Raw genomic sequence first — 13,674 nt, forward strand, 5'->3', positions numbered from 1 at the left:
GCATTGGAGAAGGAAATGGCAACCCACTCCAGTGTTCTTGCCTGGAGAATCCCAGGGAGGGGGAGCCTGGTGGGCTGCCGTCTATGGGGTCGCACAGAGTTGGACACGACTGAAGCGACTTAGCAGCAGCAGCAACTGAAATCTTACTGTGTGGAGCTTTTCAACATGTGTCCATGCTAAGTCACTTCAGTTGTGTCTGATTCTTTGTGACCCTACGGATCGTAGCCCAGCTGGCTCCTCTATCCATGAGGTTCTCCAAGCAAGAACACTGGAGTGGGTTGCCACACCCTCCTCAAGGGGATCTTCCTGACCCAGGAATTAAACCCACATCTCTGCTACTGCTACTGCTGCTAAGTCGCTTCAGTCGTGTCCAACTCTGTGTGCGACCCCATAGACAGCAGCCCACCAGGCTCCCCTGTCCCTGGGATTCTCCAGGAAAGAACACTGGAGTGGGTTGCCATTTCCTTCTCCAACGCATGAAGGTGAAAAGTGAAAGTGAAGTCCCTCAGTTGTGTGTGACTCTTAGCGACCCAATGGACTGCAGCCTACCGGGCTCCTCAGCCCATGGGATTTTCCAGGCAAGAGTACTGGAGTGGGGTGCCATCTCCTTCTCCCACCCACATCTCTAAAGTTTCCTTAATTTGCAGGCGGATTCTTTACCACTACGGTCACCTGGGAAGGTGACCACCCAGCTTTTCAATATAGTTAAAGGCAATACAATTATTATCTATAAGTTTAATAATGGTGCCAAAGAGCTAAATTCCCAACATAAATCATACTTATAGCTTATCAAATATAAACTTTCTTCATAGTTTATTTAATCATTCTGAAGGTAGAAAATATTCACAATGTTCCAAATTAAAATTGCACAGACAAAAAATATATGTAAAGTTTAAAAATATAATAAAATTAAATAAAAAAAAAGATATAGGGGAATCATTTTGAATTTGATTTAATTTTAATGAAATTTCTATCATTTAGAAAAATAATTCACATTATAAACAATTTGGAATGTTCAAGACACTTTCTCTGAAAACTTTCTCTAAAAAGGAAACCTAAAATCTATTAAAGTACATAACACTAATGCTTTAACATTAAATAATAATAGAATAAACTCCCACACTTTATGCACCAATATAACTGATTTTTATTTTAGTGTTAGTAACATTAGTAAAATTATTTTAGCTAGGAAAGTGGACACCTAATAGTGATATATTTTTTTTCTTATCACACTATATTATTGAAGGATTTTTTTAACATCCTAAATTAGCAAATAAAATCAGACATTGTCTTTTCTGATACCACTTTTTAATAGAAAAATCTTAATGGCAAAATCACACCTGAACATTCTGGAATTTCTGAAGGTGTCTTTGAGTCAGTTTGGTAGTTCACATGAAACAGATGTAGGGACTGTCATGAGAGCAATTGTTCCAGAGAGCCTTCAGCACAATGGCCATTCAGCCAATGAGTCCAGGATTTCAGAATTTAGATTAAGAAATGGTTAGTTTGCTAATCTACAGGATGACTCTGTGAATGCCATGTTACATCACATAATAATTTACGTTCCTGGGAAACCTCCATAGACGTTTTGAGTAAAGAAATACAAAGCATAAGAATAAATGGATTATAAGAGAAATGGTGAGTGGGAGAGACTGGAGGTAAAAACTGTTTTCCTCAGCCGCTTCTTCAGAAGCTGTTGAGGCAGCAGAACAGGTATGAAAGGTGAGGGCGCACATGGAGAATTGAGGAGAAGATGGGTTAGTGACTCTCCTTCCTTGGCCTGGTGTTGACCCCAACACTGGAAAAAGGCAACCACTCTCCATCCAAGGGCAGAGTGTTGATAATTGAGGTGACACTCATAGCTAGGGAATCAACATTCACAAAAAAGGAGAAGTAGTAAGTTTTTTGCCCTTGCTCTGGGCAAACTGTGAGTGGAGTTGCTTTGAAGTAAGAACTCTACTTTTCTGCAGTACAAAGAACGTACTAGGCATAAGAGGAGGAAAGCTCTGAAAAATATGCTTTTCAAGTGCCTAGCATTGACTGCCTGTGATTGTAGCTATTGCCCAGGAAAAGACAGAGCCTATTGCCATTATTAATAGCTTCATGTTAAGAAGGTTATTCACAAATAGAAATATCCTTTGGTTTCCTGGAGACAGAATTTGAGCTCAAAAATGCCCATTTCTTTGGAGCTCACACATCAGCTTGCATGCTTCTGCTGTTATTATAAGCATTATTGCTTCATATAAAAATAGTCACTCTTTAGTACAGTGGTCTACTATTATTTATTATTACACTAGAACTATTTCTATATTATCAATACTAAAACATTTTACTGTAAAACAAGCAAACAGATTTTCTTGCTTTGGGGTAAGGAAAACAGTAAAAGTAACCAAAGATTTAGTAAAAGATGTCAAGAAATGAAGTCTTCTTAGAACCTTTCTGTATAGTCATTTTGGTTACATTTTAAAGAAGACACATCAAATGGAGGCTAGAATATGTGACCATCCCGTTTTGATTTTCCCGCTAGTCATTTTAAGTTTGGGGACTAGTAAAGTAAGAAAATCTGGCATTCCTTTTCAAGAGAAATGGTAGCATTTTTTAAAATTACATGAAAAATATTTTTCTTTCTAGTAAACAGTTACAAATATTCCACTTTGCCGACTTTAAGGAAATCAACTTGGGCGATATTTACTGGCAAAATATGGATATGGGGCTAAGGGATACAAATTGCTGCATATAAATTAGGTAAGCAACAAAAATATATTGTTTAGCATAGAAGTTATAGCCATTTACTCATAGTAACTTTTAATGGCATATGATCTGCAAAAATCCTGAATAACTATGCTGTACATGTGAAACTAATATTGTAAATCAACTATACGTAAATTTAAAGAAGGAATTACAAAGAAGATTTTAAAATGAGTTGTTAGGAAGGATGTCTCAAACATTTTAAATAAGCACCAGCTTTAAACAGTCTTGAAAGTGTCCTTTAGAGTTACCATTCCATTCCTGTCAACCCTAGAGAGTATCCATATTACTAAATAATCTAAAAATTAAATAGTCATTCCTGTATAAAATCAATCAAATTCTTCATGATTGATTAAAATCAAGTAAATGGCTTTTCTATCCACATGACATTTAGAGAAACAAAACAAATATAAACACATATACACACATCTCCAAGAAAAATGGCCTGTTCACTGTGGGAGCTCTGGCTGCTGATTTTTAACTGCCATCCCCAGAGGTTCCAGGAATCAGGTGATTCAGGATGCAAGCGCATAATCCCTTCACACCAATAATTAAGGGCAACACACAGAGTAACTGGGCTGTGTCAAGAAAACCAGATAATAAACACATGCACACGTGTTAAGCTGCACTACTTTACAGCTCGTTCTGTGCAAACACAGTAATTTACATTTCCATTTTACCAGCATGAGTTGCCCTAAGGATAGCAAAAAAGTAAAAAGGCCCAGGCAGAGAGGGCAAGGGGACAGGATCTTAGGAGGTGAAACACATTTCTTTCCTTTTGAAGCAATATTATAGGATTTGTAACAAGGCTGGAGGGAATGGTTCATAGCTAGAGCTTTTCAAAGTAATACCAAATAAATGGTTGAAATAAACCAGCTGTAGCATTAAGACACAGAAAGTTTATGACAGGCATATAAGGTACTTTATGTCCTTAAAGCTAGGGTAAAACACATTTCGTTTTTTTTTGGCTATCATAAGTATATTGTGTTTGAAGAAAATTAAAGCTTCAGCAAACTCCACCATAAAAACAAACAGCTAAAGCAGATTGGAGTCATAGAGGAACCTGCTTAAAATTGGTGCACAGAAATTTATCAATGCTTCAAGTTTATGAGATTTATAATTCCTATATAAAGAACCAAATCAGTACGGCCTGCTCTAAAGACAGTATTTACATCCATTGTCCAACTCAGATTAAGATGAACTTAATCCACAGGAATGCAACTGTTTTGACTAATTTATGCACGGTGAATGTGATGCAGTGTTTTGTGGGATCATGAAGGAAAAGCTAGATAAATATCCTGTAACTTGTTCATGCACTCTTTTAAAACTTTTGAGTTGCAAACCTAACTACTCCGGATTGAGATATTGATATTATATTATTGATATTGGTTTTTCTGTGAATTATTCTATAATGAGATGGAAAAATCAAACAATGCTCTCTGTGAACTCTGCCTTTCTGTCTATCCTACTTTAACTTACATTTTGGAAAACACTTTTTTTTTTTTAATCTACTATATGCTTCCTGCATGGTAACAACAGGTCATCAAGTTTTTACTGCAAAGTTACAACCTTTAGATGGAAGTTCAATGACTAATAGGAAGTATCATGTTGAACTGAAAGCATTTATAGAAGGCAACTGCTGCTGCTGCTAAGTCGCTTCAGTCGTGTCCGACCCTGTGCGACCCCATAGACGGCAGCCCACCAGGCTTCCCCGTCCCTGGGATTCTCCAGGCAAGAACACTGGAGTGGGTTGCCATTTCCTTCTTCAATGAATGAAAGTGAAAAGTGAAAGTGAAGTCACTCAGTCGTGTCCAACTCTTAGCGACCTCATGGACTGCAGCCTACCAGGCTCCTTTGTCCATGGGATTTTCTAGGCAAGAGTACTGGAGTGGATTGCCATTGCCTTCTCCAATAGAAGGCAACAGTGAATGTCAAAGAAAGTAATGCTTACAAGACTACATTAGTTACAGTGAGATTATTGGAGAACATATAAGAATGAGTATAATCTTTGTACTAATTTCCAGGAGGACATGCCACTGATTAGTAATCGCCACAATAAACTGAGCCATAGTTTGGAAAAGCAAAACACTTGGAATGATTTGTTTCGCCAGAAGGAAAAAAAAAAGTCTTTTTATTAGCTATAAATACTTTGTTTCTTAAAAGAGTATTTCTTTTAAAGAATATTAAAAATAGACTAAATTGTTTGATATTAAAATAAGAAGGGAAAGCATTGACTTCCTTACCAATTGGATATATCATGTAACTCCAAAGTAAAGTTTATTCTAAAGGCTTTCTCCTGGTTGGTTGACAAAATGGAGTCAGGCATTTCACATAAACAAAGGTTGTTTATATTTACTTGGCAGTTAAGAAAGGAAAAAAGATTCCTATTTAGATTTCAGCAAATAACTAGTAATAAGGAAATTGAAGATACGCTTTGCCTTTCAGCCATGCAGAGCTGACTATAGTTATGTACTTCCCATCATGAGCATTATTTGAATATAAACCACCAGTTGCCCTTCATGTTAGTTTAAGTATGCTGCAATACAGACACGTAAAAATTACTTAATGCAGAGCCGTGGATTCCTTTCTCCATTTGAAATAAATGGAACTTGCTCAACCTTCTGAATTCTCTATGTCAGGGGGAAGTTATCCAGTTTTAAGTCAACAACTGCTAAAACTGAAATGGTAAAACCAAGACACCAAACATGTTTAGAAACTTACAGTGTCCATTCCCAAAATGAAGTCTTTTTTCATCTGCACCATGTTTCGACTTATGATAGCCACAGAACCTAGAGGTGAATCAAAGGAAGAGAACACAGAAAATAAATATACTGAAAACAATGATCTATGTTCAGAATGTGCAAAGCACACACAAAAAAGCATTTTCTATGAACAATTAAATGCTTTAGTGAAAGTTTAATGACTTCATATTTTCTAAATCCTCTAGAGAAAGCTTCTTTCTCTGGGGATCCTGGAAAGCTGCCTAATGAGGAGATATGGAGAGTAGCTTCCCCACTGTGCAGACTCCTTCAGTTCAGGTTTTATAATGGCCCTAGCAAGTGTTTATAGTATTTTTTTAAAAACAACTGCTGTTAGAATGAATGGAGGGTAAAGTTTCCATTGTTAGTGATTAGTGCTGTGCAGTGTAGCCAGTGTTCTGGGTGAGAAAGTGTCAGGGAAATCTGGGGTGTATTTGATGAGAGAAGCGATAATTGGAAAAAGAAAGTAAAAACTAAGAGTGAGGTCAGAAGAGAGAAGAGAAACGGTATGTTTTGGAGAGTGGGGCACGAAATTAATGAAAAAAAGAAACTCGAAACTAAAGGTGGAGAATCAAAAGAAAGGGAGAAAAAAGAAAGATCTAGAATACAAGTGGAGACATTCTTATTCGTTAAAATAACTTATTGACTAAACTCTTCAGAGTTTAGTGGCAATTGAGGGGAACAAGCAATGCAGTAATGAAAGTAAGTTGTAAAACAGACTGTGAACGCACCTCCCAATCAAAACATAGGTGACGACTGTGAGGAGGATAATTGCTACCGCCGCTGAAATGGCAATCATTACCACTTGGCTATTTTCACCAGAGATGGAGAAAGCTGTGAGGTTGGAGAGAAAACAATAAGAAAAAAATAGGCATTGACAGAGCATAACTAAACTTTACCTGAAAAAGTTGATAAATTAAGTCATATTTTTTCTGCTTTTACCTAAAAGATGGCTTGCTGTCTAATACAACGTAAAAAGAATTCTTCATTTAGTGTAAAATGATAGACATTTTGTATAGTTTTACTTGAAGTTTCTGATTAATAAGAATAAATACTCTGTTTTCATGGTATGAAATGCTCACTAGTTGAGCATCTACTGCACGAAACATGCTGAACTGGTTTTCTTTATACTCATTGGCAAGAGGCTCATCAGATAAATAGAAATCATCAGAGAAATACAGGGGATAGTTCAAGTTTCCCAGAATGAAATACAAAAACTTTCTCATTAGTTTGCTTAGTCTCTAACGTCTGTATTTATTTAAAAGATGGTATAATACCTGTCCTATGGACCTCAACACATCTCACCAACAAATTGTTCCTGTCCCTGTATTTCCTACCTTAGTAAATGGCCCATCACTCACTCACTCACCAACACCAGGTATTAGCAAATATTCTCCAGGAGCCAAATCTGGCCTGCCATCAATTTTTGTACAGCTCAGAAACTCAGAACAACTTATATTTTTTAATGGTTGTAACAAATCAAGAGAAGATTTTGTGATATGAGAAAATTATATAAAATTCAAACTTTGGTGTCCATAAATAAAATTGCATTGGAGCATAGCCACATTCATTTATTTGTTCATTGTCTATGGCAGCTTTTATACTAAAATTAGTGAAGTTGTATAGGAGCAACAGAAACTGTATGTACACTAAGCATAAAATATTTATTTTCTAGCCCCTTACAGAAAATGTTTACTGACCCTTGACTAAACCCAATGCTTCTCTAACTTTGTTATTCATTTGCTATTGTGTCCAACTCTTTGTGACCCCATGGACTGCAGCACACCAGACTTCTCCGTCCTTCACTATCTCCCAGGGTTTGCTCTCTAACTTATTCACATAAATCACTTGAGGATCTTTTGAAGAAAGCAGTTTCAGGCGGTCTGGAGTGGGGACTGAAACTGTGCATATCTTATGAGCTCCTAGTAATGCTGATGCTGCTGATTTTAGACCACAGCATTTTAAGTAACAAAGATGTAGGCCATAAATATAAAGTCACCTGTCTTCTCCCTCTCCTGATTATTCTGCATCCAATTAATCATGAAATTCTTTTAAATATTTTAGTTTCTGTCTTCATTTCTCTTCTGGATAACAATAAAAAAATTCCCAACTGATCTCTATTTGCAGGCCTTGCCTATCTTAGCTGGCCACTGGAGTATTCCTGCTAAACCATGAGTTTGATTTTGTCATTCTCATGTATAAAAGTTTTGCAGGGCTCTTTGTCACTTTCTGGATAAAATGTGTGTATTCCGTTTAGGATCTGTTCTCTGTCTAAATCTCTAGCCTCATCTGCTAACAAAATCCATAAACATTCTAATCTTTATACTTTCTAAAATATGCACACTTCCTGGAACATTCCCTCTCATAGACTCATACTTTAACATTTATTGTTTTTATATTCATAAATGCTGATTAAACAAATAAATGAGTTGGGTATCAAAAGAAGAGCTTAGAAGAGACGGTTAAGTTATATTATCACCGCTTCAGAAACCAAGGTCACATCTTGAGCCTGATGAAAATCTAAGGCTGGAAGATTTTCTCCAAAATACTTCAATTTAGGGAATAGTTAAATGATGCAAATTAAAAAAAAATAACATGGCAGATAGACTATTAGAAGTTTTCTAAACATCTGAAAAAAAAAAAAGAACTGAGTGTGGTAGGATGGTATACTCATAATATAAACTGTTGCAAGCACTTTATTCTTTACAACCAGAAAACTATTGTTTATACTTCCATGGCAGTCGTGGGAGTGCCTGCTAGGATCTCTCTACTGCCAAGCCTGCAGTGGGCAGACAGCCTCCAGCTGCTGCGCCTTCAGTATCCACTGCAGTCACACTCTCCTCAATGACTAACCATGGCAAGGGGACTGGAGCCAGGCTACTTGTGCCCCATGCACAACTCCTGCAAAGGGTGATCTTCATTCTGGGGCTCACCATTAGCTTGGTGAGACTCTCGGAGCTGCGTTGCTTTCTGAGGCTCATTATTCTGAACTCGGCTTTCTTTCTGTCTTCATAGATGGCTGACCTACATCTCAGTCTGAGGCTCTGCTTGGCCATATCCGCTCCTCCTGTTTTATTTTTTATCTGTTTCCCTTCCCTTCCCTCCCCAAAGCTCTTGTAATTCTACCTTAGTATCTGCTTTCCAGAAAACCTGAACTGATGCATCCCTATCCGTTGGCTATACATCATGAGTCATTTGTAAAATAACTTAACCTTGTAATTCAATAATGTTCCATGAACATATAATAATCACTTTATCTCATGCTTTGGTAAATTTTATCCAGTTTATAAAATAAAGGTCAGAGAAGCTAGGAGACTAAACATGACAGAAAAAAAGAATTTTCTTTTCATCAAAGACAGGATTAAACTTGACCCCTCTACAATTCCCTCTAGTTCTCAATATAGATAAATTCCAGAGACTATCTAAAAACACATGACCAAATCAAATTATTTTTGTGCTGGAAATTGGCAAACATTTGAAAGAATAATATTGATTAAATGTGTGTGATAGAGTTGTCTAATAGTTTTATGTGGCATACTGTCAACAATCTATATCTATTATAATTCTTAGAAATTTAGTTTGACTCTGTTTCCCACAGCAAACTGCTTCCCCTGTGTCTAGTCTCTTCCCATTTTTGTCCATCCTACACACGCTGTCCACTGTCTTTCCCTAAGGAAGACTGGTGAGGAGTACATTCTCAAGAGCAGAATGCCCGGCTTTGTACCAATTTGCTATGTGATGTAATATGATTGTTGTAAGGATTAAAGGAGTTAATACAAGTTAAATACTAGAACAGTGCTAAACACATAATAAGGATTTAATAAAACTATTTTTGTTATTTCCTTTTCCTTGTGAAGAACCGGAAAAAGTACTCCATATCTTACAAAATTACATACGACAGTCTAATTTTGATATACAAAGTTCTTTATATAATGGTTCCACTCTACTTTTATCAGGCGTTCTTAATAACCCCTAAAAATAGGGTCCAAGAGATTAAAGTTGCTGCATACGCATTCATTAGAAACAATGAAAAGGCAGTATGAAGCATTTAGCAATGCTGACTGAATTGTCCCCAGGCCAATCTTCTTGAATAGTAATATCCAATAAGCTCTTCCAATGCCAAAACTCAGCTTTATCCCATATATGTTTGTTCCACAAATTCCTTGGATGTTCAAATTACGTACTATACATTTAAACAGGACACACACAGTGCCTGCTATACTACTATACCAGGTGATATTTTAAGTACTTTATAAACATCAATTAACTTAATCAATATAAAAACCATATGGAGTCACGATAGTGATCTTTCCCAGTTTTCAGATAGGGAAACTAAGACATTGGAGACTGAAGTGGTGTGTCACGGTCATCCTAATGGGTGTCAGTTTACGCCAGGGTCCCTTTCTTAAGCCTACACTGCACCTTCCTTTTGTAGTCACAAAGCACACACTCCAGATTCAGTTTCTGCCCACAGGGTTTCTAAAATATTAGACTGTCAGTTTTCTCAAACATGCCACACTGTTCCATGTCTGGACGTCTTGCTTTGGTGGATGCCATCTTTGTTCTATGAAAGTCCTTTTACTCATATATACTCTGTAAGTTTTCTGGGGGACTTAGCATAACTTTCTTTCTTTTCCTTTTTAATGTGCAATAGCAGCACTGGATCAGTACTCCAAAATCTGGAGACTCTAGGCTCATTGACTTTACTTACTAGCTTTGCAATCTCAGGAAGGGAAAAAAAAAAAAAAGAACTCTGTGTCCTAGACCACGGATAAAAATAAATAATAGTATCTGAATAGCTTACTGAATGGGATCAGATTACATGTTTATGAGAATACCTTACATACTGTCACAAAAATACATGGGTTCTAGAATCAGACCCATAATTTACCAATTGAGTAACTTTAGAAAACTTACTTAACTTCTCTAAGCCTCAGTTTCCTCTTCTATAAAATGATGATAATAAATGTAAAGCACTGACACATAGATAATGTGTGTTAGTCGCTCAGTCATGTCTGACTTTGTGACCCCATGGACTACAGCCATCCAGGCTCCTTCATTTGTGGAATTCTCCAGGCAAGAATACTGGAGTGGGGTAGCTATTCCCTTCTCCAAGGATCTTCCCAACCCAGGGATTGAACCGGGATCTGCCACATTGCAGGCAGATTCTTTGACCTGATAGTAAGAAACTTTAAATCACTTAGGAAAATATATGGTTATGGTAAACCAAGATCAAAAAATACTAACTAAATTCCAGATAAAAGTAAACTATGTTCTACTAAGAAATATTTATATGTCTTATGAGTAAAACTTTATAATTAAAAAAATAAAAACTAGAATAATCAATATACTGTTAATTCCAAGCAGGAGGTTTTTTATATCTTCTAAATATCAATCTGTAATAAATAAGAAAAATCCTTAGAGTTCTTATGAAGATATCATTTTGATTTAAAAAATGAAGTGAGAGTTTTCATTTTTTTTCTTTTTTTCCCTAAGAAAAAAGGTAATGTTTAAACCTATATTTACTTATTTTTAAACTCTGGAAGAAATCTATAGTAAAATACTAAGAGTGAATGGATTAAAAAAAAATCAAACTGTGCAATTGAAAGATTTTTATAAATGGAGGAGGGTATTAAAAAAAGTTCACTTTCTCTCTATCTTCTTTTCATCTGATCTATCAATCAATGGAAATATAGCAAATATAAAACTTGTTTGCAAAAGTCCTAAGAATCTCATTTTTAAATGGGATATTTCTTAAACCTCAGACACTGATGCCTCATTAGAAGATCATGCATAACATGACCACAGCTCTATCTGTGGTAAATTTGGAATCACATTACAATTGTAGAATTTGTGGTTGGTTTTGCAAATTTACTTATCAGACAGGGTTAACTGCTAATTAAGAATGTGTGAGGTTAGACTGGTGTTCCAAACTACGCATTAATATAATACATATTTATCTAATGGTGTTCTGCACCTCCTGCTCCTCAATATGCCTAGTTTGTAACACACTATATAATAAATATTTGATTTTTATAGTTCTGTGATTTGTGATCTCTCTTGTTAAAGCAACTATTCATTTTGGTGTTGTTAATGCCAATAACTATTTAAAAGTTTGGAAAAATTCCATCTACAATCATTTCAAAATGAGGAACTTTCTTTGTGGCACTTAAAATTTATAAAAAGACTTAGAACGGAAAATTTTAAATTGCAGTTGTAATTTATTATTGCGGCATCTAAAATTTTAAATTTGTTTTAAACCTCTTCACAGAGATTTGGACTTCCACGGTATTTTGCATCCTTGTTTTTATGTCCTCAAAGGGTGATTTCTCCATGTTCATTCCATCACAGGAAGATTAGGTGAGGTCTAACATACAGACTCCATATCTGAGACTTGAATCCTCTTTGCCATCCAAGGGGGATTGGTTCCAGGACCTTCTATAGATACCAAAATTTAAGTATGCTAAAGTCCCTTTTATAAATTGATGTAGTATTTACATATAACTTAAACACATCCTGACTTATACATTGAAGCATCTCTAGATTACTAATAATATATAATAAAAATTAATGCAATGTAAATAGTTGCTGGATTGCCATAAATTAAAGTTGTGCTTTTTGGAATTTTCTGGAATTGTTTTGTACATATATATGTATATATATATATGTATATGTATATATAAAAATTTTATTGAAGTACAGTCTAGTGGATTTACAATGCTGTATTAATTAATTTCTGCTGTACAACAAAGTGACAGTTATACATATATATTCTTTTTCAAATTCTTTCCTATTCTATTCCACTATGGTTTTATCACAGGATATTAAATATTGCTGCTGTTATTGTTCAGTTGCTCAGTCTTGTCCAATTTTTTGTGACCCCATGAACTGCAGCAGGCCAGGCTTCCCTGTCCTTCACCATTCCTGGAGCTTGCTCAAGCTCATGTCCACTGCGTTGCTGATGTCATCCAACCATCTCATCCTTTGTCATCCCCCCATCTCATCCTTTATCATCCCCTTCTCCTTGTGCCTTCAATCTTTCCCAGAATCAGGGTCTTTTTCAATGAGTTGGTTCTTCCCATAAGCTGGCCAAAGTGTTGGAGTTCAGCTTCAGCATCAGTCCTTCTAATGAATATTCAGGGTTGAATTCCTTTAGGATTGACTGGTTTGATCTCCTTGCAGTCCATGGGACTCTCAAGAGTCTTCTCCAATACCACAGTTCAAAGGCATCAATTCTTTGGCACTCAGCCTTTTTTATTGTCCCACTCTCACATACATACGTGACTACTGGAAAAACCATAGCTTTGACTATATGGAACTTAGTAGGCAAAGTAATGTCTCTGCTTTTTAATTCACTGTCTAGGTTTCTCATTGCTTTTCTTCCAAAGAGCATCTTTAATTTCATGGTTGCAGTCATTGTCCACAGTGATTTTGGAAACCAAGAAAATAAAGTCTGTCTCTGCTTCCAGTTTTTCCCCGTCTATTTGCCATGAAGTAATGGGACCAGATGCCATGATCTTCGTTTTTTAAATGCTGAGTTTAAGCCAGCATTTTACTTTCTTGTTCATCTTCAGCAAGAGGCTCTTTAATTCCTCTTTGCTTTCTGCCATAAGGGTGGTGTCATTTGCATATCTGAGGTTATTGATATTTCTCCCTTCAAACTTTATTCCAGTTTGTGCTTCATCAAGCCTGGCATTTCACATGATGTACTCTGCATGTAAGTTACATAAGCAGGGTGACAATATACAGCCTTGACTCCTTTCCCAATTTGGAACCAGTCCATTGTTCCATGACTGGTTCTAACTGTTGTTTCTTTCCCAATTTGGAACCAGTCCATTGTTCCATGACTGGTTCTAACTGTTGTTTCTTGACCTGCATACAGATTTCGCAGGAGACAGGTAAGGTGGGCTGGTATTCCAATCTCTTAAAAATTTTTCCACAGTTGTAATGATCTACACTGCCAAAGGCTTTAGTGTAATTAATGATGCAGAAGTAGATGTTATCTGGAATTCTCTTGTTTTTTCAGTGATCCAAAGGATGTTGTTAATTTGATCTCTGATACTCTGCCTTTTAAAATCCAGTTTGAATATCTGGAAGTTCTTGGTTCACATATTGTTGAAGCTTGAAGGATTTTGAGCATGACTTTGATAGCATGTGAAATAATTGC

The 13,674-nt window shown here is 36.2% G+C and overlaps 1 protein-coding gene across 2 annotated transcripts in view; it reads right to left on the reverse strand.

The window, feature by feature from the left end:
• Nucleotides 1–13,674, reverse strand: part of EPHA3 (EPH receptor A3) — a 412,939-nt gene that overhangs the window by 62,777 nt on the left and 336,488 nt on the right. For both annotated transcript variants that reach the window (XM_010847913.1, XM_010847912.1), the window contains exons 8-9: nt 6,239–6,341; nt 5,470–5,537 (exon numbers count right to left, since the gene is read on the reverse strand). In XM_010847913.1, the coding sequence (XP_010846215.1) occupies nt 5,470–5,537; nt 6,239–6,341 (171 nt within the window). The remainder of the gene's footprint in view (nt 1–5,469; nt 5,538–6,238; nt 6,342–13,674) is intronic.

This window comes from Bison bison, unplaced genomic scaffold, assembly GCF_000754665.1.
Source record: "Bison bison bison isolate TAMUID 2011002044 unplaced genomic scaffold, Bison_UMD1.0 scf7180017864258, whole genome shotgun sequence".
Taxonomy (NCBI): domain Eukaryota; kingdom Metazoa; phylum Chordata; class Mammalia; order Artiodactyla; family Bovidae; genus Bison; species Bison bison.